We start from the raw sequence: 21,262 nt of genomic DNA, 5'->3' as shown, positions 1-21,262 counted from the left end.
TTGAGAGTCTGGGGCACTGCAGGGATGGGGAGTGGTCACTGAGTGTGGGGAGAGGGACATCGAGGGGTGGGGGTCAGCATGGGGCTGGGGGCACCACAGGGATGGGAATGGGGACAGCATAAAGGCTGGGGACAGCATAAAGGCTGGGGACAGCATAAAGGCTGGGGACAGAGGTGTGTAGGGGCTGGAGGCACAGTGGGAATGGAGATGGTGGCACCGAGGTGCTCGAGATGGGGCTGGGGGACACTGAGAGGCTGGGGTCACAGCAGGGTTGGAGCTGGGGCAGCAAGGAGCTGGGCTATCACAAAGTCAGGACCATCACGGAATGATGGATGCCAACTCAGAGTACCAGGACTCAGGTGCCTTGAGGACCAGGCGATTTATTCACCAGTCCTTCCCCACCCAGTGGCACTCAGCTTCTGCTGCACTTGGTGGGGCTCCAAGCACATCCCAGCACCCAGACCCGTGGTTTTGCTGCCACATGGCACCGTCCTGCTGTCACTGGGCCCTCGCTTTCACTGTTCTTGGTCTGCTGCTGTTAGTTGAAGTCTTTCTGGGAGAGAGGAGTGCAGTGTTGGCATCCAGCATCCCTAGTGCTGGGGAGGACAAGGGAATTGCCACCCCACAGACAGCCCTCACCTGCAGAGTAATCTGCTCTTGTTGGCCCCACTGCTGCCCACATCGCTCTGCTCACTCTTTTCCTCCTCCTCCAGCTGGACTCACAGCTGGGCAGCCATTCTGAAGGGGAGCCTCGACCCTCGATCATGTCCTTGATGCCGCCGCCCTCGCTCCTGGCCCCGCAGCCACAGCCCCGGTGTCTCCTCGTCACTGGAATCCCTGTGGGGGCACAGAGGGCAGGGCTGAGCTGCAGCCCCCCCACCCCTGCTGCAGCCCCCCGGGGCTCGGGCGGGTCCCCAGCACCCCTCTGCTCACATCTCCTCATCCCCAGAGTCCGGGGAGCTCAGGGGGGCCATGCAGACGGAGCAGGTTTTGTTCAGGACTCTGTAGCACTCTCTGCAATACAGCCCTGTGGAAAATGGGGCTGTCAGGGGAGAACGTGGAATTTTCTGGGGAGGGTGTCCCCGAGCTGTGGGGGCTTTGCAGTTGGGTGTGATGCAGGTGGTGAAACCCGGCTGCTCTGCCATCCCACAGGTCAGGCAGCTGGATGCCCAAGAAGCTGGTGAGGGCAGGAGACCTGTGGGCACAGGGTGATGCTCTGTGGGTCAATGCTATCCTGGGGGTCCTTCACACGGACCCTCTGGGATACCACAGATCTCTTCCATCCCACCAGGGCTAACTTACCTGTATTCACAAATCTGCAGCCACCAACATACAGATTTTGCCTGGTTTCTGTAAAGGTTCATCCCTTAAATCTTGGCATCTTGACTGCTCCACGGTGTGCAGTCATATTGAAAAGGTCCTTGCTTTTCAGTATGGAGCAAAATGGCTTCATTTAAGTTGATGTCACACACATGACTACTTCTCCCCCCAGTCCATTAGCACAGGTTGGTATTTTGCTAGTCAGCTTAGAGAGATCCAGTGATGTCCCTCTGGATTCTGAATAGCCAGCAATGGCATATGGGCACAGTTAGTGATCATCTCAAAGTGAATTTCTGGGCCTCCTGCATCATTAGGATGGTGACTGCTATGGCCCATAAGCATGCTGACCATCCAGTTGCTTGGAGAAGGATGCCACTGGCCTTTGCCAACTTCCAAGAAGCTGTGTCATCCCTACAGAGGCTGTTTGTTGCCTTCTGTGCATACATCATGAAAAGAGCTCAGTTGTATCTGGAAGGCCTGAAGCTGGTGCTCCCATGAGCATCCTTTATGGTCTTAAAACTGGTTCAACATTGTCAGGGCCATCCCAGCAATTCTTCAGGGCCTTTGATTGCCAAATAAAAGGCGTTGGCTGTTAGTCCAAAATTTTGAACCTGTATGGGGCAAAATCCTACTACTAACAAAACTCCTGTTAGTTATCTTTTAGTCCTAGGAGCTGCAATTTGGAATATCACTACTTCTTTCCTTCTCCCAGAACTCATTGTCCTTTTGATACCTTAAAGCTAAGGTATTAGTCTTACCTTTTTTTCTGGAAATTCCAGCAAGTCCCAAAATGTTCTGCAGGCTTATGGTCCCTTTCAAGCAGGTTTGTTCCTTGTCAGCTCCAATGAGGATGTCATCTACACACTGTAAAAGAACAGTGTTACCTTTTTTTCCATTGCTCTGCTTCTTTTGCCAAAAACCACCAAATAAAGTGGGCTTATTTTTGAATTCTTGAGGGAACACTGTCGAACTGCATCTTTCCTCCAGCCACAGGATTCTCTCATTCATAGAGATTGTTTGGCTTTGCTCATCTATTGGGATACAGGAGAAAGTATCATTTAAGGCCAAAACAGTAAAATAAGAGTTTGATTCAAGCACTGAGGTTAAGAAGCCATAAGGATTTGGTACACTTGGGTGTATATCTCTGCGTGTTTGATTGATTGCTCTTAAACTTGTACTAATCTGCACTCTTGAGAACAAGGCTTCTTTGAAACCTGGAGGAAGGCATCTAAAACTCAGATTGGCATTGTCTGAATATGCCAAATTGTAAGAATGTGTATGCCAATGGTTCCAGACCTTTCTGTCCTTCTGTCTTTATAGGATATTTATTCACTCTTAATGGTTTAACTTTTGGTTCTGAGCTTTTTCTCTTAGCTGGAGACACATTCTTTGCTTTACCTCATTTTCCTGTGGCCCATGTGGATCACTACATTTGAAATGGCATCCAGAATATGTTCTCCAACATCCCATGGTTTACACATTAACAGGCAGATCTGAGCTTTCCAGCCTGTCTCAGGTGGAATGTGAAGCAGCATGGCATTCTCAGAAAAGTCTTAAGGTTTTGTGCATTTAAGTTAGAAAATATATCTCATCCCAGCAAGGGAATAGGTCATTGATGGCATACATAGAAATGGATTATTTGTTTTAGTGTCACCGACTATACATGGCATGGGTGGTAGGAGTGGCTACAAAGCTCATTTTCCTGCTGCCCCAACAATCTCTACTGGAACTTTCCTCAGCAGGCCCTTGCAGCCAGTTACTGCTGAAGATGTGGCTCCATTCCCCAGCTTTACTGGAACCAGAGTATCAACTGGGCATGCCCTGATATTTTCCCCTGGTCCCCTTCCCTCACTGTCAAAATCCTCCATCATCATAACATTTACCTCTTATAACCGACCCCTCCTGTCAACAAACAGCACATTCAGGCAAAGACCCCCAAATCTCCAGCCCATTCCTCTTCTTTCTCCTTCTCCAACACCGTTCTTTCTTCTTCCATGGTAAAAAAGTTTGGCCTTTAAGTAATTACACTGCTCCCATCCCATTGATTATCAAAGCTCACTGCCTGGTGTTTCCTTGTGACTTACACGGAGATTGATCCCACTGATCAGTTACACTGATAAATCTACACCTTTTGTAAAAGCAATACGAAAAAGGAAGAGCAGTGCACTTGCCAATCCAATAATTCCATCCACACATCCACCCTTGCTGGAATATCCCTGGAGCATTTCCCTTTGGATTTGCTCACTGCTGTGATGCTAAAGAAGATTTGGAGGAGTCCCTGACTATCTGCCTGGTACCTGCTGGAGTCATGTCTGTTCTGATTCTCCACTGCCAGGGGCAGCAAGATGATCCAGGCAAGGCCTTATGGCCACCCCATCTGGGTCACCATAATGTCCCCAAAGTGGGTTCCTTCCCACAGTGTGCCAGGAACTGATCCACACTCAGAGTCGGGGTATTTGTTTCTTCCGTGCCTGTGCGGGGATGGGCGCAGGGCAGTGAATCCTCAGGTGCCAGTCACCCGCTTTGAAGCACTTCAAAGAGCAACAGACCCACATTTCCCATAAACACCACAATCTAAAGCTGTGGATAAGGTACAGCCACGTAGCCATGGGCTGCAACTTCCTTTGTCTCTTCTCAGAGATGCAGAGCACGAGTATTTACTGTGCGTGTGCTCTGGGGAAGGTCATCAAAGCGTTCTTGCAAGTTAGTGGGGAGGTGGAGATGGCTGCTGGCTGCTTCTTAGAGCTTTGGACCATGAAGTTACAGTCTTGAAGAGCAATGTGAGAGTTGGAAAAGGAAGTCAGCACTTTACAAGATGCAAAGGCAACCATACAAGATATAATTATACTCCAGCAGAGTGGTGCTATGAGCAGCAATGCAGTGTAGAATGACTGTAGAACAGCAATATGTGGTGACACATATTGCTCACAAGCAAAGGCACAGATATGGGAAAAATAAGATTTCAATTTCCCAATCGTATTCATGGGATCCTGAGGAATGAGATGGAAATATCTTGAGTGAGTGCTCAGACTCCAAGGCTGAGCTTTAGCCAGATTTAGCAGAAAGGGAGGTGGTAGAAGCATAAACCCCTCATACAGATGGAGGGACAGAGTGATTTGCTAGATTGAGGGGTGCACTTATACTCCAAAATGGAATTTTTTGAAATCTATCAGCAGAAGAGAGAAGACAAACTGATATGGATTTTGTGAGCTTGGAACAGTGGGGTTGTCCGTCCACTTATTAATTGATGTAAAAATCTATTAAGTCCTATAGGCAGTAAGGATCAAATATATTGGGGATGTGCTCAGGGACAAAGTGAGGTCAGGGGTCCTGTTTGGCAGGACATTGCCACCCCTATGCTGTATCAAGGGTTGTGTGCAGCAGTTTTAACAGCATATGCAGACACTGATGAATTAGTACCATCCCTCAGAAGTTGATGTTCCAGGCAGAAGGTTTTAGTTTCCTGCAGCAGATGGGGATGGCTCATTCTCTAATTACAGGATCTAGTCCGGATGGGACAGCAGTAACTAAAAGTATCAAAATACAGCTTTTGAGAAGGGTGCCTGTTTCACTGAAGACCTTGATTACACCAGCCACCACAGTGCTACTAGTAATATAGGTGTCCCAGCAAATACCTTAAGGTAAAATTGGGATCTAATTTCAGAACCAGCTGTGGGGATGGTGAATGAAAATCATTTGGCAAAACCGAAGACTTACCTCATGTGTGACGAGGAAACAAATGTGGAAGGATCTTGTGCAAGTCAGTGTCCCATGATCAAAATAAATAGGAACTTAAGAGCAAAAATGTTTCATCATTGACATAAGTCAATGCCTATGCACAAGAATTCTCTTTCAACCCCTCTGTCACCAGGACACTATCGTAAATGCTATAACAGCAGAAAAGGACCAGGAAGAAAGTTGTTTGGCAGTGGACAAAGAAACAAGAAGAAGCCTCTGATGCCTGCAAAAATTGAGCAAGCCAAATTACACACTCTTAGGCAAGGAAATCCTCTTGAATTGAAAGTAACAATTCTAGGCAATAAAGTCTTATGAGGATTGTGGCAGACAACTGGGCTGAAAAGTCAGAAAAAATCTCTAGGCTTTTGGTCCAAGACATTACTAGGCTCTGCTATATATAATAACCCAATGGAAAAATGAATTAAAGCTGTAATTTGGGTATTACAAGAAACAGAAAGAATTACAGGCTGAAATACTGTGACTGTACCTCCACTATAAAACATGGTGAGGACTGAAATTCTTTCAGATGGTGTCTCTTCCAAAATGTTAGAATAAGTGGAATTGTTTACACCAATGGATTCTGTGCTGGGACTGCAACCTATTAATCTAGAAACGACCACCTGACAATGCAGTATGGTTCTGCACTCTGCATTGTCCCCTTCTACAACCTCTGTTAGTATCACGTTCTCAAGTTCCTGTATTTTAGGTATCTTTGATGATTTCCTGTGCCTTATTTAGGGGGATAGCACTGGAACTCTGTTATTGGTGTCACAAACCAAATATGAAGTTCAGTCTGTAAAAGCAGCATTCACAGCCCTTCAATCTCTGTGGGCAATTATTCCATATCAAGTTTTTGAGCCTGGAGCAAAAATTGCTGGAGGAACTGGGGCAAAACTGTATGAATTACTGACAGAGATGACACTCCTGTTTTCCTTGTGCTCTGTAGGCCACACAGCAAACACATACCTTGAATACATTTCTGCAAGTACAATATGTAGAAACTTGTGTGTAGGTTTTTACTGTAACTAACCTATTGTTATTCTTTCAGAGTTGTGACTGTGGAGCAGCTAGCATGGACCTTCATGGAAGGTTTAACTAGGACATCCAGGGCAGCTTAAATTTGATAGTAACTTCTCTACACTGAGTAACTTAATAACACTGATTACTGATGAACTGCCTCCTTCTTTGTCACAGGCAGGATGGGAGCCTCAGACAAAACTTATTAGAGAAGCCCTCACCTTGTGTCACAAGGTGCAGAAATGATGCCCTGGCTTTCTAAACTCCTCATAGAGGAGTCTGCGTGTGGCTAAATCAAAGCCCAGGCCCAGATGTGGTCAAAGGTTTATGTCTAAAGTATCATACAGGTGTAACCCTCCCTTTATACAACTTTGTCTTGCAGGATTAAGGATGGCTAACCAAATATATTTATATAAATAAAATAATTTCTTTAAATCTATTACAATACTGATAATGCTTAGACAAAAAGACCTTAGTCAGAATTATTTATTACACAGGACAGGTAGATATAACTTCTAGCACAAAGCTCTATTTTTTAAACAATATTGAAGCAATTTCATTAAAGCTAGAAAAACCCCAAATTTTAAGTACAGATTGATGTTTCTCACCTCTATCAGCAACTGTAGGCAAATCTCTTTTGCTGAGCCTCGAGGTATTACCTTGGGGGGGCATCCCCACTCATGGGGAAGATCTACACACACACCTTAGGGGGGTGTGCTAGAAATCCTCACTGTGAAAATGTGGGACTGGCCTTTTATAGCATGAAACTGTCAGTCCCATTCATTTTTAGTTTCTGCATCGCTAGGCTTACTCAGCAAAATATGCTTTGCTGCTGACAAAGGTGTGATCAGCTCTTTGGTTTCTTCTGCTCAACACCTCTGCCCCTAACTTCCAGATGTTGGATGGATCCCGGAGTCTAGAGTCAAATGGAATTGTTTCCACACGGGGCTGAGTTAGGAATATTTATCAGCACAGGTAGCTGTGGCAGACCTTCCCCTTACAGCTGATAAGTTGGATTTGGCAGGCAGCCGAGTGGCAGCCATGAACAAGTACCCTGCACTCACAGCCACGGCGCTCTGCAGGTTCATTCTTCCTTCTATGTAACATTTTCATTCTCCCAGAAGGTGAAATGCCCATCTACTCCTCACATAGAACAATGAACCAGCATAGAAGCCACTGAGCTCACTGCTTCTGTCAAAACATACCAGTGCCATGTACTTTCCTTCTCAGATCTACGTACCATCACATTCTGTCACTCCTGTAGTCCAATTCTGAACCAAAAGTTTTCAGCTGCATCTCACACAGCTAAATGTGTGCCAAGAAAATAAGCTTTCTTGGACTTTGCGCCTTATGTGTGGAAACTTGCATTTGCTCCACAAGAAGCAACAAATTATGGTGCATTTTAACATCCTGAGGGAATTCAACATTCTCAAAAAGTGATGTGTCAGACCTGAAGGGGGAGAAGGAGGTGAAAGGCTGGGGAAAATCATCCTCTCCTGTTCTCCCAGTAGGCTGGATGCAATCATTAATAAACCCCCAGAGGCAGCATTCCAGAGCAGGACAGGCAAACAACAACGAACACACATCCAAAACGATCTTCATTGCCACTGATGTTGACTTTCCATAAACTGATATCACAGAGTGTATCCACAAAAAACCTTGGTTTCTCTCTCTCCCTGACCTGAAAAAAGACATCCATCATGGTGGTCAAATGGCTCTACATATACAAACACATCTAGGTGCCACACCCACATGACTAGACCCAGAAGCATAGTGACCACGGAATTCTGTACCCAATACACAAATGTTTTGACTACTTATGGGGTGGAGCCTGGGAAACAAGCTACCTCTGCTTTAGTTTTAAGCACTCCCCTTTTGACAGAAGGAGAGACAAATGTGAAAAGATAAAAGTGAAAAAAACCCCAGTTCACTAAAAACGAAAACATCAATTAATAAGGAAACAGCAGTAGCCAAAAATACAAAGGCTCTAAATCAAAGACAAACAGTCCCCCAGAAACAACGGAAACAAAATGTCAGAGAAGCCCCTCTCCCAAGATGGACTGCACATACAGCCTGGACTTTGTCCTTTGTCCAAGGACGAGGACAGTGTGACAGGGAAACCCCCTGCCCCAGCATGGCAGCCTCTCTAGAAGACCATGTAGCCCAGAGGACAAAGACAAGATGGAGAAGTCCACTTCTTCTGACAGTGTGGTGGAGAGAAGGAAGAAAGGAAAAACAACACAGCAAAGGACCTTCCAGGTTTACAGAGCTCCCTCTTCACCCCCAAAAAAACAACCAACCTGAAACAGGGACAGAAGTAAAACCTTGAAGAGCCCTTTTCTTGTCAAGCTTGGCAGATGGGTGAGCAAGGCAATGCAAGGCGTGGAGTGGAGGAAGGGCAAGGGAAGAACACAGAGGGGTGCATAAAGAAATGCAAGGCTGGGGTAGGCATGGGAAGGCAAATCAATGGAGGCATAAGCCTTGCAAGAGAAGGCCAGAAGGAAAGCAGTAGACAGGTCAAGGGAGGGAGGATGGATATGCAAGGTAGAGCCAGGCAAGTCAGCGCTGGGCTCACAAGGCAAAGCAAGTGGGAAGTACATCCAAGGATCGCTCCCAGACCAAAGCTGCCAGGACAGACTGGTCTGGCATTAATCTCTTCTGGGCTTCCTCTCATCTGCACCTGAAACACTGGGGCTATGTGCTTTACTTCCTATGGAGTCATTCTTGTCCACGAGCTCATGGCCGAAATTTTGATTCCACCTCCAAAATGAAACCCATCCAAGAACTGTTCCCAGGTGAAAGCTCCTGGGACAGATGCGTCTGGCTGGCCTTGGCCTCCCCTGGGCTGCTTCTCATCTACACCTGAAACTTCATAGCAGGGAAATTTCCTTCCATAGCAGGGCATCTCACCCTTCCACAGGGCTTTTGTTTGTGAACCAGTCAGATAACTCAAACAGGACAAGCTGTCTTGCAGGGAGTTGTTCTGGCACCATGGGTTTAACACTGGTCTGGTGTCCCCCAAATGCCAATAAACATCTTACTGTTGAAGTGAGATCTGGCAACATAAGTCAGATTTTTTTTTTCTGGTTAAAACATTTTCCTTTATTTTGCACAAATTTCTTTCCATCATGTATGTCTCATTCCATTGCTTTGTTGATTTTATTTTTTAACGAATTGTTATTAACAAATCAGAGGGCATCTCTGATTTACTGTCCCTCCTTTGACAGTAGGTGGGGGAGGACAGTGGCTTATTTGGAGTTTAGCTCCTCATTTGTTGTTGAAACCAAAACAGAAACCTTTTGGGGGGTGGAAGTCCCCTGTGAGCCCCTCATCCTCCTCACACCTGCTCTTCCACTGCACCATTGCCCACCCCCCACTCTGACATTCAGATGTCCCTATAGACATGATCTCACTCAAACCTCCCAAAGAGGCACAAAACAATGGAAAGAGTTCTGACCAGCAGATAATTATTTTTAACATTGCCATTTAAAATGGAGAAACTCCTCCCCTGCAGAAAAAATATAAGGTATCCCCTCACAACAGATCGAGTCCTTGCACTGCTGCTACACACCACACTTAATAAATAAACCAGTCAATAAAACTGAAGTGTAGAACTTTAAAGAGTAAAATAAATAACAAATCTCAGTAACTGACTTTATCCTGAGGAGAGAGGTGAGTGTAGTTATACACACCCAGTAAAAATACTCCTATGACAGAAGTCTTTGATCATCCTTTTGCATTAACTGTAAACTGATACCAATTAATTTTTCATCCCCAAAATACATGGTTTTACCCTGATGAGGGGTTTTTGTGTTACAGAGTAAGGAGGTACATCTGCACTTGGCCAGCTGCACTCCCAAGAGAGATGCTGCTGGGACACACACATACATTGGAAGTGAGACCACTCATGCAGAAGCAATGCCAGCCACGTTTGGAAGACGTGCTGAGCTGGGGTCTCTTTCTAGCTAAAGTCAAAACTACACACAGGAAGGCAGCAGTCCCCCATCCCTCAGTGAAGCATTTAGAGGACAGAGGGATCTGAAGCCATTCTCAAGAGAAGCTGCATCAGCTAACTGCACCATTCCTGCAGCTGGCAGGTTACTCTCCATCATCTGCAAGAAAACTCCCTAGTCAAATCACACTGGACACTACAGAGGTTTTCCACCACAACCCTGCCCTCAAAACTCCACAGCCTTCTGCTCACCTGTTCTGACAGGACGCTGCAGCTGTCATCACTCGTGGCACCAAAGTTACCAAAAGACAGAAAACTACCACTGCAGTTGTGGGAAATCACCAGCCCTGAGCTCCTCCTCACCATGGCCCAGCTCAGCTCACATCCTTGTCCAATTCCAAAGGCTGCCCATGCAGCACCTGCAAAGCCAAAGGGAAATACTTAACACAGATGCCACACATATCTCTGCTCTCAGACACTGACCCAACCAACAACCACAGAACATTCTTGGAACCCTTTCTAAAAGCTTGGGATCACCCCTCCTTAACCCAAGGCAGAGTCTCCCAGAAAACAGGCACGTGGGTGGCAGTGGAGCTGTGGGATCTCTTCTGGCCTGAAAGCCACCACACACTGACTAGCAGCACCTAGACAGGGGCTTATTGGGGAAGAATGAAACAGCTCCCAAAAATGCTCTTGATTCACAGAAAAAGGTCTGTGGTTCTAAGAGGCAGGACAGGTGGGGCATCAGTGCTTCAAGACTGCAAAGAGCTGCCCTGGCTGCAGCAAGCCATGCAGAGAGGTGGGGTGGCAGAGAGAATAGTTAAGTGGCCTCAATGGCCAAGAGGTACTAGACCTCTGTCTTGCTTTCCATTGTCTGCAGCACAGAGAACCTCTGCCTGAAGCAGCAGCAAAAGAAAGTGGCTGTAGGAAGAGGTGCTGGCACAGGCTGGGAGTGGGGAACTCCAGTGAAAGGGTTTGAGGCAGCACACACAGCCGGTGACAGGGCCCAGCACATGGGCTGCTCATCTGGGTGTGTGCAAGGGACAAAATGTGTACAGAAGATGGCCCTGGGGCCCTTTTCCCACCAACTGCCTGAGGAACAAGGGCACGGGGAAGCTCTCCAAGCTTCCTGCAGTGCCAGCAGGTTTCTTTTATTACTGACTTCGCACCAGGGGTGTCAGGAAATGACCTGACCCACTGTCAGTGGAAAGCTGGAACGTGCCCAGGGGAGTGAGTTGGGAGTGGGTGTAGTTAAGCAGAGCATCCCCACTGCAGGGAGTTTCCTGCCTGTGCACCTGATTCCTGAGGAATTTAACCCTGATGCTCCTCCATGCACTGCACCCTCAAGGCTTTCAAGCCCACCATGGACCTGGGCAGTCTGGTGGGACAGGGAACAGCATCAACAGGGCAAAGCAGCAGCTGTGACACCCTCTATCAAATCAGGTCTGTGGTGCCTCCAGAGCAATCTCTGTCCCACAGGGCAGGCAGCACCTGGAGGGGACCCTGAGATAGGACAGAAAACTGCAGCAGGCAGATGGAGCTGGAGGCAGCACAGGGGCAGAGCCCCACAGACAGGCCCCTCTGGGCACTAACACGCTGTGCTGCTGGGATTGCTGCAGAGGAGAGACGGGTTCCACCTCCAAAGGGGCTGCACAAGGCAGTTGGGGACTTCTGGTTGTTCTTTTTTCTGTTTGCTTGTTTCTCCATCAGAACAGAGGACACCTCACAGCTGCTGCTGCAGCCACCGAATCCTTTGCCAGCGCAGGCAGCACCTCGCAGGGGACTGTGCCATCCTGACCCCGCCGCTGTTCCTGGGGGTTCAGGGGTGTCCTTTCCCGAGTTCTGGGCTGCTGCTGGCATTGGACTCTGCTCAGTTCTTTTTGCTCTTCGGGGTGTCGTACTTCCTCTTGCTCGAGTACCAGAGCAGCAGGGGGATCCCGATGGAGGGCAGGGTCATCACGCCAAATGCCGCCCAGTCCAGCTACAGGGAGAAATTGTTAAGAGAAAAGTCAAGACAATCCAGGCCAGAGGAGTCTTAGAGCAATGAGCTCAGAGGAGGAGAGTGAGGGGAGACCTCACACTGTCTGCAGCTTCCTCACCCGGGGAAGCAGAGGGGCAGGGCTGACCCCTGCCCTAGGTGACCATGGCAGGACCCCAGGGAGCACCCACAGCTGTATCAGGACAGCCAATATTAAGGCTGGATATTAAGAAAAGGCTCTTTCTCCCAGAGGATGGTCTCCCAGGCACTGGAAGAGGCTCCCCAGGAAAGTGGTCACAGCACCAAGCTTGACAAGAGCTCAAGGAATTTGGATAGGGCTGACAGCCACATGGTTGGGATTCCTGGCGTTGTCCTCTGCAGGGCCAGGAGTTGGACTCCACAATCCCTGTGGGTCCCTTCCAGCCTAGGAGGTTCTAAGACTCTACTCTCAGATTTTCTGGCTCAAATGCCACAGTGCAGCTCCTTCACACAGCAAGCTGGGATAGAAACTCAGCTGCTTCTGTGACAGTCCTCTGGAGAACTGACAGGAATTAACTCCAGCTCCCACTGGAGCTCTCCAGGTGACTGCAGGGCAAGCCACACACACCACGTGCAAGCAGGAAGCCACCACACTGAGCTGCAGCTGCCGTGGTGCACTTCTCCATTGCCGATTGAAAGGTACTTACAAAGTGAGGGGAGAACCTCCTGTCGAAGTCACGCTGAGCCAGGATTCCTCCCTGTCCGGGATCACTGGTGAAGCCAGCCTGGAAAAGGCAGGGAAAAGACAGGCTTTGCCACCTCTCCTCCTCGCTCCACAGCTGGGCAGGGGGAGAGCACACGGACATGCATCATCCCCGACCACGCAGCTCCGGGAGCGCCGCCAGGTGTATCTGCAGGGATCCCATAAATCAGCCACTTACCACCACTGGGGCACCCTCCTGAGCCACGTACGTGATGGTGGCAGAGGTGAAGTTGAAGTACCCAGCCTTGAGAGGCCGCAGAACCACAGTGTGGGACACGTTGCTCGCTCTGGGAGATGGACGTTAAGGAACATTGCTGTATTTCATCCCAGGAAGAAAAGCGAGGAGACGGGAAAGAGCAACCAGGAGCCACGTGCAGAAGTCAGTGCTGCTGACAAATTTGAGTGCTCGTGCTCACAGACAGCCAGACCTGCCTGAGGCTGAACCAGCTGCTCCTCCATGTGTGTGCGAGGAGCAAAACCTCTACATGTGCGGGTTCCGCAGCTTTTCTCCCTCCAGGGGTATCTTCCTGAGAATCACGGACACGGGGGAGCTCTCGGGGCTTCCTGCAGCGTTGGAAACACCAACACGTTTCCTTTGTTGCTGGCTTTGCCCTGGAGAGGTGGGGACACGTCCTGTTCCGCGGCAGCAGAAGGCTGCAGCCTGTCCTGTGGGAGCGAGTCCTGAGCTCAGAAGGGAGACTCTGGGGTTCTGTGCACCTGATTCTTGAGGAATTTTGCCCTGCCCTTTCTCCTTCACTCCTCCGTCACTGCTTTACACGTACACCACGGCTCTGGGCAGGCTGCTGGTGTGGCCAGAGCTGCCCGTGGTGCCGAGCCGCGCCTCAGCCCGTCCCGAGCGGTCTGTACGAGCACGGCCAGAGCTGCCCGTGGTGCCGAGCCGTGCCCCGGTCCTTCCCGAGCCGTCTGTACGAGCACGGCCCGGATCGCACCACCGCCGCCACTGCCGCCATCAGCGGGCGGCGGGGCAGCGCAGGAAGCGTGTCCTGCGCAGGCGCGGAGTCCCTGTGTCTGCACGGGCCTGGACTCCATTTCCCAGGGGGCATAGGGCCCCCTGAGGCGCCCTTCGGTGCGTCATTTCCGCTGAGGTGGCGCTGCCGCGTCCTTGCGGCGGTGGCGGCAGAGGCGGTGAGGGCCGGGGCCGGGTCGGCTCTTGCGGCGGTGGCGGCGGCAGAGGCGGTGAGGGCCGCGGCCGGGTCGGCTCTGGGCCGTGTCCTCGGGCCTCGGGACGGAGCGGGGGCGCTGGGAGGCGGCTGTAGGAGCGGGTCGGGCCTGGGCTCCGAGGGGCCAGGAAGGACCGGCCGGTTTCTGGCGCTGGAGCGTCAGAGTCGGGGTGTTCCGCGGGCAGCGGTGGGTGAGGCCGGGCGGTTCTCTGTTGAAAGGTGTCCCTGAGCCCCTCTGGGCCCTGGGTGAGCGGACGGGAGCAGCCTGGGCTGCATGCGCTGCTGTGTGGCTGCGGCAGGGCAGGGCTGGGGAAGGAAGGGGCTCCTGGCACCCCCCGGGACGGGCTGGGCAGGCGGGTCGGTGCCAATCGCAGGAGGCTCAGCGAGGCCAAGGGCAGGTGCTGCACCTGCACCGGGGCAACCCGAAACGCAAACAGACGGGAAGAATGGATGGAGAGCAGCCCTGAGAAGGATCATGGGGATGGGTTGACAGGAAGCTCAGCATGCCTTGGCAATGTGCACTGGGGGCCCAGAAAACCAACACTGTCCTGGGCTCGTCCCCAACAGCGTGGGCAGCGTGTGAAGGGGAAATTCTGCCCCTCTGCTCTGCCGAGACCCTTCCCTGCAGAGCTGCCTCCAGCTCTGGGTCCCCAGCACTGGGAGGACGAGGAGCTGCTGGAGTGAGTCCAGGGGAGGCCACGGAGACGTTCCAGGGGCTGCAGCCCCTCTGCTCTGGAGACAAGCTGGGAGAGCTGGGGGTGTTGAGCCTGGAGAGGAGAGGATTCCAGCGAGACCCTGAAGCCCCTTCCAGGGCCTACAGGGGTTCCAAGAGAGTTGGAGAGGGACTTCGGACCTGGAGTAACAAAACAAGGCTTGCCACTGCCAGAGGGCAGAGTTAGATGGGATATGGGGAAGAAATTGGTCCCTGTGAGGGAGGTGAGTCACTGGCACAGGTTGTCCAGAGAAACTGGCTGCCCCATCCCAGGTTGGATGGGGCTTGGAGTGACTTGGTCTAGTGGAAGGTGTCCTCGCCCATGACAGGGGGTGCAATTGGATGGTCTTTACAGTCCTGTCCAACCCCAGCCACCCTGTGACTGTGGAGGCCAGAGGCCCTGACATTGAAGCAGTTTTTGCATTTAAAAGCCCCATCAGGTGGGGCTGGTCACATCTGAAGTGTTCCTGTTGTCTCCTTGTCCTCTCAGCAGGGTGATTTCAGAGGCACTGTGTTTGGGTAAGATGGGACACGTGGCCTGAAGCAGGGACTTGTGCAGGAGATCATAAAAGCCACTGGAGGGAGTTGGTGGTTCTTCAGTGGGTGGAAATACGGAAGAAAAAATGTTGGAAGTGAGGAGCTGTGCTTTCGAGAATAACTAATTCTGTTGTGTTGCCAGGCTTAGCAAGGGCAATTAACCATTAGTTGCTAAAACTGATGAAATTGTTAATTACGAAAGCTTTTGCACTGGAAGAGGCTCAGTGATCTGAAAGCTTTGCCCATTACTGAGATGTGCAGGGCCAGGGGTTGGACTTGATGATCCTTATGGGTCCCTTTCAACTCAGGATGTTCCATGACTCTGTAAAGGGCAGTGATGCTGTCCAGGGCTTTGAAAGGGTAGAAGACCATCAACTTTTCTTCCATGGTTGCAGGTCTGGGACACTGCTGTGCCAATTCTTACATCCTCAGGCAAGTGTTCAGAGATTTCAGATGATCAGTGACATTCCATTTCCTTGTGTTTCTAGATGAAGCTCCCACTTCTTGCCGTGTTTGCCCTGGTGTCTGTGGCTCGCTGCGAGGACGGCGCCAGGCTCCTGGCCTCCAAATCCCTGTTAAACAGATACGCAGTGGAGGGCAAGGACTTGACTTTGCAGTACAACATCTACAATGTTGGCTCCAGGTAAGCCCTGTCCAGGCTTCAGTACTGACTATGAGCAAATGTTCTCTGTGTGGCTGCAGGGTAGGAGGCGATTTCTGAGCTATGTGATATGTGATATCCCTCTAACTCGGAGCTTTCCAACAGTGCCTGAAGGATTGACCCTGAAATTTACCTATTCCTTCCTCTTCCATTGTCCCTGCTTTCACCTCATGGCTGCTCAAGCTGTCAGTCCAGCATGGTATAGTCCCTGTGATGTCCTGTGACACTGCTCCCCATGCATGCAGCTCACAAAGCTCTTGGCTTTGTGAAAATTCCTTTTGCTATCAGGGCTTAACTAAGGGCCTGACAGAGATAGAACAGAACTTCCACCATGCTGGTAAAAAGCTTCATTCCAGAATGAAAAGCTGATTGAACAAAATATAGGATGCTATTAAAGTGCTTTGGGATTTTGGTTTTAGATGTTTTTAAGGCAGAATAATGCATGCTGAGTGCAGTACTGCTAAGAGAAGAATATATCGTGCTGTAACGTTGGATTAATACAACCTTAATGAGCTCCTGTAATTTTATATGTGGGATTTGGTTATTTTTTAGGCCAACATGTGTATCCATGGGATGGTATCTGAAGTTCAGCAAACTGCCAAATCCTATTGTGGAAAAAATGGTGTTCTTCCTGTCATTGTGTTCCTGTCAGGGGTTGTTTCACTCAGCTTTGCCTTCCTCCCTCTGCAGTCTCCCTGTAAGATACCTCAATTCTCCTCCCCGTCTTCTACCAGTGACATTTCATCTCTCAAAAATCAGTTCTTCTTCTTGGTCAAGATGGAACTGTCAGTGTACTTTGCTGCAGAGCCTGTGAGCAGATGGCAAAGCTTAAGATTCCTGTCTCATCCCTCTCTTTGTTGTGTTTAGCGCTGCCCTAGATGTGGAGCTGTCGGATGATTCCTTCCCCCCAGAAGATTTTGGCATCGTCTCTGGAATGCTCAATGTCAAGTGGGACAGGATTGCTCCGTATCTTTTAATGTTTTGAAATTTCTCCCAACTCTCTTTCTTGCCCCTGAGCATCCTGCAGCTTTGTCCTGTCTTCAGCTGCTGTCCCTGAAATTCCTTCCAGAGCCCGGACAGGATGCCACATCCAAACCCCTGCTCTTCTGTATGGTGCAGTGTAAAAATAAAGTTCCTTACAGACAGGCCCAGGGCCCAGGGTAGCTCCTCTGCCTGTGGAGGAGCAGCTGGGTCAGCCTCAGGCAGGTCTGGCTGTCTGTGAGCACGAGCACTCAAATTTGTCAGCAGCACTGACTTCTGCACGTGGCTCCTGGTTGCTCTTTCCCGTCTCCTCGCTTTTCTTCCTGGGATGAAATACAGCAATGTTCCTTAACGTCCAGCTCCCAGAGCGAGCAACGTGTCCCACACCGTGGTTCTGCGGCCTCTCAAGGCTGGGTACTTCAACTTCACCTCTGCCACCATCACGTACGTGGCTCAGGAGGGTGCCCCAGTGGTGGTAAGTGGCTGATTTATGGGATCCCTGCAGATACACCTGGCGGCGCTCCCGGAGCTGCGTGGTTGGGGATGATGCATGTCCGTGTGCTCTCCCCCTGCCCAGCTGTGGAGCGAGGAGGAGAGGTGGCAAAGCCTGTCTTTTCCCTGCCTTTTCCAGGCTGGCTTCACCAGTGCTCCCGGACAGGGAGGAATCCTGGCTCAGCGTGACTTCGACAGGAGGTTCTCCCCTCACTTTGTAAGTACCTTTCAATTGGCAATGGAGAAGTGCACCACGGCAGCTGCAGCTCAGTGTGGTGGCTTCCTGCTTGCACGTGGTGTGTGTGGCTTGCCCTGCAGTCACCTGGAGAGCTCCAGTGGGAGCTGGAGTTAACTCCTGTCAGTTCTCCAGAGGACTGTCACAGAAGCAGCCGAGTTTCTATCCCAGCTCCCTGTGTGAAGGAGCTGCACTGTGGCATTTGAGCCAGAAAATCTGAGAGTAGAGTCTTAGAACCTCCTAGGCTGGAAGGGACCCACAAGGATTGTGGAGTCCAACTCCTGGCCCTGCAGAGGACAACGCCAGGAATCCCAACCATGTGGCTGTCAGCCCTATCCAAATTCCTTGAGCTCTTGTCAAGCTTGGTGCTGTGACCACTTTCCTAGGGAGCCTCTTCCAGTGCCTGGGAGACCATCCTCTGGGAGAAAGAGCCTTTTCTTAATATCCAGCCTTAATATCGGCTGTCCTGATACAGCTGTGGGTGCTCCCTGGGGTCCTGCCATGGTCACCTAGGGCAGGGGTCAGCCCTGCCCCTCCGCTTCCCCAGGTGAGGAAGCTGCAGACAGTGTGAGGTCTCCCCTCACTCTCCTCCTCTGAGCTCATTGCTCTAAGACTCCTCTGGCCTGGATTGTCTTGACTTTTCTCTTAACAATTTCTCCCTGTAGCTGGACTGGGCGGCATTTGGCGTGATGACCCTGCCCTCCATCGGGATCCCCCTGCTGCTCTGGTACTCGAGCAAGAGGAAGTACGACACCCCGAAGAGCAAAAAGAACTGAGCAGAGTCCAATGCCAGCAGCAGCCCAGAACTCGGGAAAGGACACCCCTGAACCCCCAAGAACAGCGGCGGGGTCAGGATGGCACAGTCCCCTGCGAGGTGCTGCCTGCGCTGGGCAAAGGATTCGGTGGCTGCAGCAGCAGCTGTGAGGTGTCCTCTGTTCTAATGGAGAAACAAGCAAACAGAAAAAAGAACAACCAGAAGTCCCAAACTGCCTTGTGCAGCCCCTTTGGAGGTGGAACCCGTCTCTCCTCTGCAGCAATCCCAGCAGCACAGCGTGTTAGTGCCCAGAGGGGCCTGTCTGTGGGGCTCTGCCCCTGTGCTGCCTCCAGCTCCCATCTGCCTGCTGCAGTTTTCTGCAGGGTATTGTTAAGAATGTGTTCAGTCTCCTGTGAAAATTAAAAAAGTTTAATAAAGGACAATATGAGACTAGGACAAGCAAAGGTTGTTACAGCCGGGTGTATCTTGGTACTCAGCCAAGAGCACACTGTCACTTTCAAGGATACCCCTTAAATACCTTTTCCCTTACCTCAACCTTTTCCATATTTATAGACCCTTATGCATGTCCATATTTCCGTACTGCAGCGTGTGACATGCGGGGCAGCTGCAGTAGGGGTGCGACTGTTCCATGCCAGCTCTGCAATTCCCACGTTGGGCAGGTCTGGCACAGGGACAGACAGCCATGACACGGGCCTTGGGGTAGAAAAGATGGATTTATTCCTGGGCTCCCAGACAGACTTGGGGGGGGTGAACGGAAGTTTTTATACAGCAACTCAGGAGGAGGGGTGTAGGAAAGTGAACCAGTGAGGATAGGGTAAGAGAGGAGTATAAGGTGGGGCAAATAGCTGATGAGCCTATCAGGGAAAACAGGGGAGGGGAATAATACAAAGTACCAAATGGGGTGATGAGGGCAACAAGATAGACACAGAACTCTGGAGAAAGGGGTAGGGATAGGGAGGATTGACAGCTTGGAAGGGAGGAGGTTAGGGAAGGGCTTGGGAAAATTGGCAACTGAGAAAGGGAGTGGATTAGACAGGAGAACAGGGGGCAAACATGGATTCAAAGCAAAACACAACACAACACCTCATGCATATCCATATTCCATGAACTAGTCTACATGGCCCCTCCTTGGGTCTGCCTTTTTAGAGCATGTGTGTTTCTGGGCTGTGGTTTTGGCTCCTCTTTATCGCTTCTAGTCGGGCCTTGGTCCACAATGCCTTCAGCCAGTGGGTGGTGGTAGTTGGCAGATCTGTACATGTGTCCCCATCCTGTGCTCATTGGATGTTATCCCATCCAAGCAGCATTTTAACACAAGCATCCTTGTGTCTGCTATTGCACTACTATGTCTAAGCTTAAGTAATAGCAGAAATACAAACTATGCCTTTATAACAAAGTTGCTTTACACATATTAGAATCCATTGTAATTAATATTTATCAAAAGCCAATATTATAAGACGTATCTATAACAATATCATATCTCAGGGTTGCCTCCAGGTGCTGCCTGCCCTGTGGGACAGAGATTGCTCTGGTGACATCACAGATCTGATTTGACAGAGAGGATGTCACAGCTGCTGCTTTGCCCAAAGGGGCACTAAAGGAGGTCCCTGTTGATGGTGTTCTCTGGGTGGCCATGATGTATTTTGTTGAGCAGAGAACTGTGTTCTTGCTATTCTTTTTCATTGTTCTGCATATGGTTGAGGTGTGTCGAGGTATTGAGGATTTTGTAATAATATAAAAGGAACACCATGACAGTACCCACCTTGTGTCTTGGTTTAGAGAAAATTCTAGGAGAAATATGTTCTAAACTGATTGTTTTTGTCAAAAGAGATAGGGCTTCAGTAAGTCCTCTTTCTTTTGTCAGTGAGAGAAATGAATACCTGGGGATGAAAGTGAAAGAATCCCATATTTATTAACAGAAAAAACAGAAACGACAAAAAAAAAAAAAAAAAAAAAAAAGGAAAAAAAGGGAAAAAATAATTTGAAACTTAGACCCCGCCTTGCCATGTTGGCTGAGAGGCAGAGGTTGTGACTGCGCTTCTTTGTCTATGAGGACGGGAGCAGAAAAGTGTTCAAAGAAGCTGGGAATCTGTTGGGTTTCTGGCGTGGGTCTTCTTGCAGCAGCTAAAGTTGGTGGATTTTAATGTCCTTTCTCGTGTCGGTTCAGCTCCTCCGAGGCCTCGGGTTCGGGGCGGTCCCGCCGGCTCCCCCGAGCGGCTGAAAAACAAAAAAGACAAGCCGAAACAGTTCAAAGAAAACAAATCGCCGAGAGATTCCCGATACAGCCTCCAGGCTAGGGGAAGGGAAGGGAAAGGGAAAAAAAGCGAGCAGCAAAAAAACCCAAACCAATCCAGCGAAAGGAACAATGTAGCGTCGCGGTCCAGCCGGAGCAGCCGCAGAGGGAGCTGGAAAAGAGCCCGCCCAGGAGCCCAGGGCTGCCCACCGCACCCCCGGCTCCATGTTGGACCTACAGCATTCATTTTCTGGGCATAAAGCCGAGGTAAGGGAATAAAGCATCATCATAAAATCACCCCATGACACGTTGCTTGTACCACTATGCTCTCAAAGCCAGGTTGCCCGCAGAGTACAGTGAGATGTAAATCTCTTCAGCCAGGCTCACAACAGGGGACTTCTGCTTCCGTGGGCTCTAGTAGAATCAGAGTCAAGTGATAATGAAGTAACAAGGTAACAGACTGCTTTTATTTGGAAGGGACCTTAAAGACTATCTACGTCCAACCCCCTTCCACTAGACCAGGTTGCTCTAGGTCTTCTCCCAAGCTGGCCGTGAGCAGTGCCAGGAATGGGGCAGCCCCGGCTTCTCTGGGCCACCTGGGTCAGTGCCTCATCATCTTCACAGAGAGGAATTTCTTCCCAATATCTCATTCTCTGGACTTACCCCAGAGCGGAGGAAGCTGTAATAAGGAGTGTCTCCAGAACAGACCAG

General features: G+C 50.1%; 2 protein-coding genes and 1 long non-coding RNA gene across 4 annotated transcripts; 1 reads left to right on the top strand and 2 right to left on the bottom strand.

The window, feature by feature from the left end:
- Positions 1–362: 362 nt before the first annotated feature.
- On the bottom strand, positions 363–771 carry LOC140680246 (uncharacterized). Its single transcript, XR_012051943.1, has 2 exons — positions 640–771; positions 363–553 (listed from the first exon to the last, which is right to left on the bottom strand). It is a non-coding gene; the product is annotated as an uncharacterized lncRNA (long non-coding RNA).
- Positions 772–7,653: 6,882 nt separating this feature from the next.
- LOC116806633 (translocon-associated protein subunit beta-like) lies at positions 7,654–13,797 on the bottom strand. Its single transcript, XM_072918357.1, has 4 exons — positions 13,615–13,797; positions 12,926–13,048; positions 12,692–12,769; positions 7,654–12,008 (listed from the first exon to the last, which is right to left on the bottom strand). Exons 1-4 carry the CDS (start codon positions 13,795–13,797, stop codon positions 11,898–11,900), a joined length of 495 nt encoding a protein of 164 aa, XP_072774458.1. The 3' UTR covers positions 7,654–11,897.
- Positions 13,790–18,764, top strand: LOC100190115 (signal sequence receptor beta-like). Of its 2 annotated transcripts, none has more exons than XM_072918299.1 (6): positions 13,790–13,893; positions 15,666–15,820; positions 16,706–16,804; positions 17,186–17,294; positions 17,451–17,528; positions 18,212–18,764. In XM_072918299.1, the coding sequence occupies exons 2-6, from the start codon at positions 15,666–15,668 to the stop codon at positions 18,320–18,322; spliced, it is 552 nt and encodes a 183-aa protein (XP_072774400.1). In that variant the 5' UTR covers positions 13,790–13,893; the 3' UTR covers positions 18,323–18,764.
- The last annotated feature ends 2,498 nt before the right edge of the window (positions 18,765–21,262 follow it).

The sequence above is a fragment of the Taeniopygia guttata genome, chromosome 25 (genome assembly GCF_048771995.1).
Source record: "Taeniopygia guttata chromosome 25, bTaeGut7.mat, whole genome shotgun sequence".
Lineage (NCBI taxonomy): Eukaryota > Metazoa > Chordata > Aves > Passeriformes > Estrildidae > Taeniopygia > Taeniopygia guttata.
Note: the sequence above shows the minus strand (reverse complement) of the source record. Positions and strands in the feature narration are given on the sequence as shown.

Excerpts from the sequence above, each read along its gene's own strand:
- LOC100190115 (XM_072918299.1), top strand. The coding sequence starts at position 15,666 with ATGAAGCTCCCACTTCTTGCCGTGTTTGCCCTGGTGTCTGTGGCTCGC. Across the intron at positions 15,821-16,705 it reads ATCTACAATGTTGGCTCCAG|CGCTGCCCTAGATGTGGAGC; the intron begins GTAAGCCCTGTC and ends TGTTGTGTTTAG. Across the intron at positions 16,805-17,185 it reads AAGTGGGACAGGATTGCTCC|AGCGAGCAACGTGTCCCACA; the intron begins GTATCTTTTAAT and ends TCCAGCTCCCAG.
- LOC116806633 (XM_072918357.1), bottom strand. The coding sequence starts at position 13,797 with ATGGAGTCCAGGCCCGTGCAGACACAGGGACTCCGCGCCTGCGCAGGA. Across the intron at positions 12,770-12,925 it reads AGGAGGGTGCCCCAGTGGTG|GCTGGCTTCACCAGTGATCC; the intron begins GTAAGTGGCTGA and ends TGCCTTTTCCAG. Across the intron at positions 12,009-12,691 it reads GGAGGTTCTCCCCTCACTTT|CTGGACTGGGCGGCATTTGG; the intron begins GTAAGTACCTTT and ends TTCTCCCTGTAG.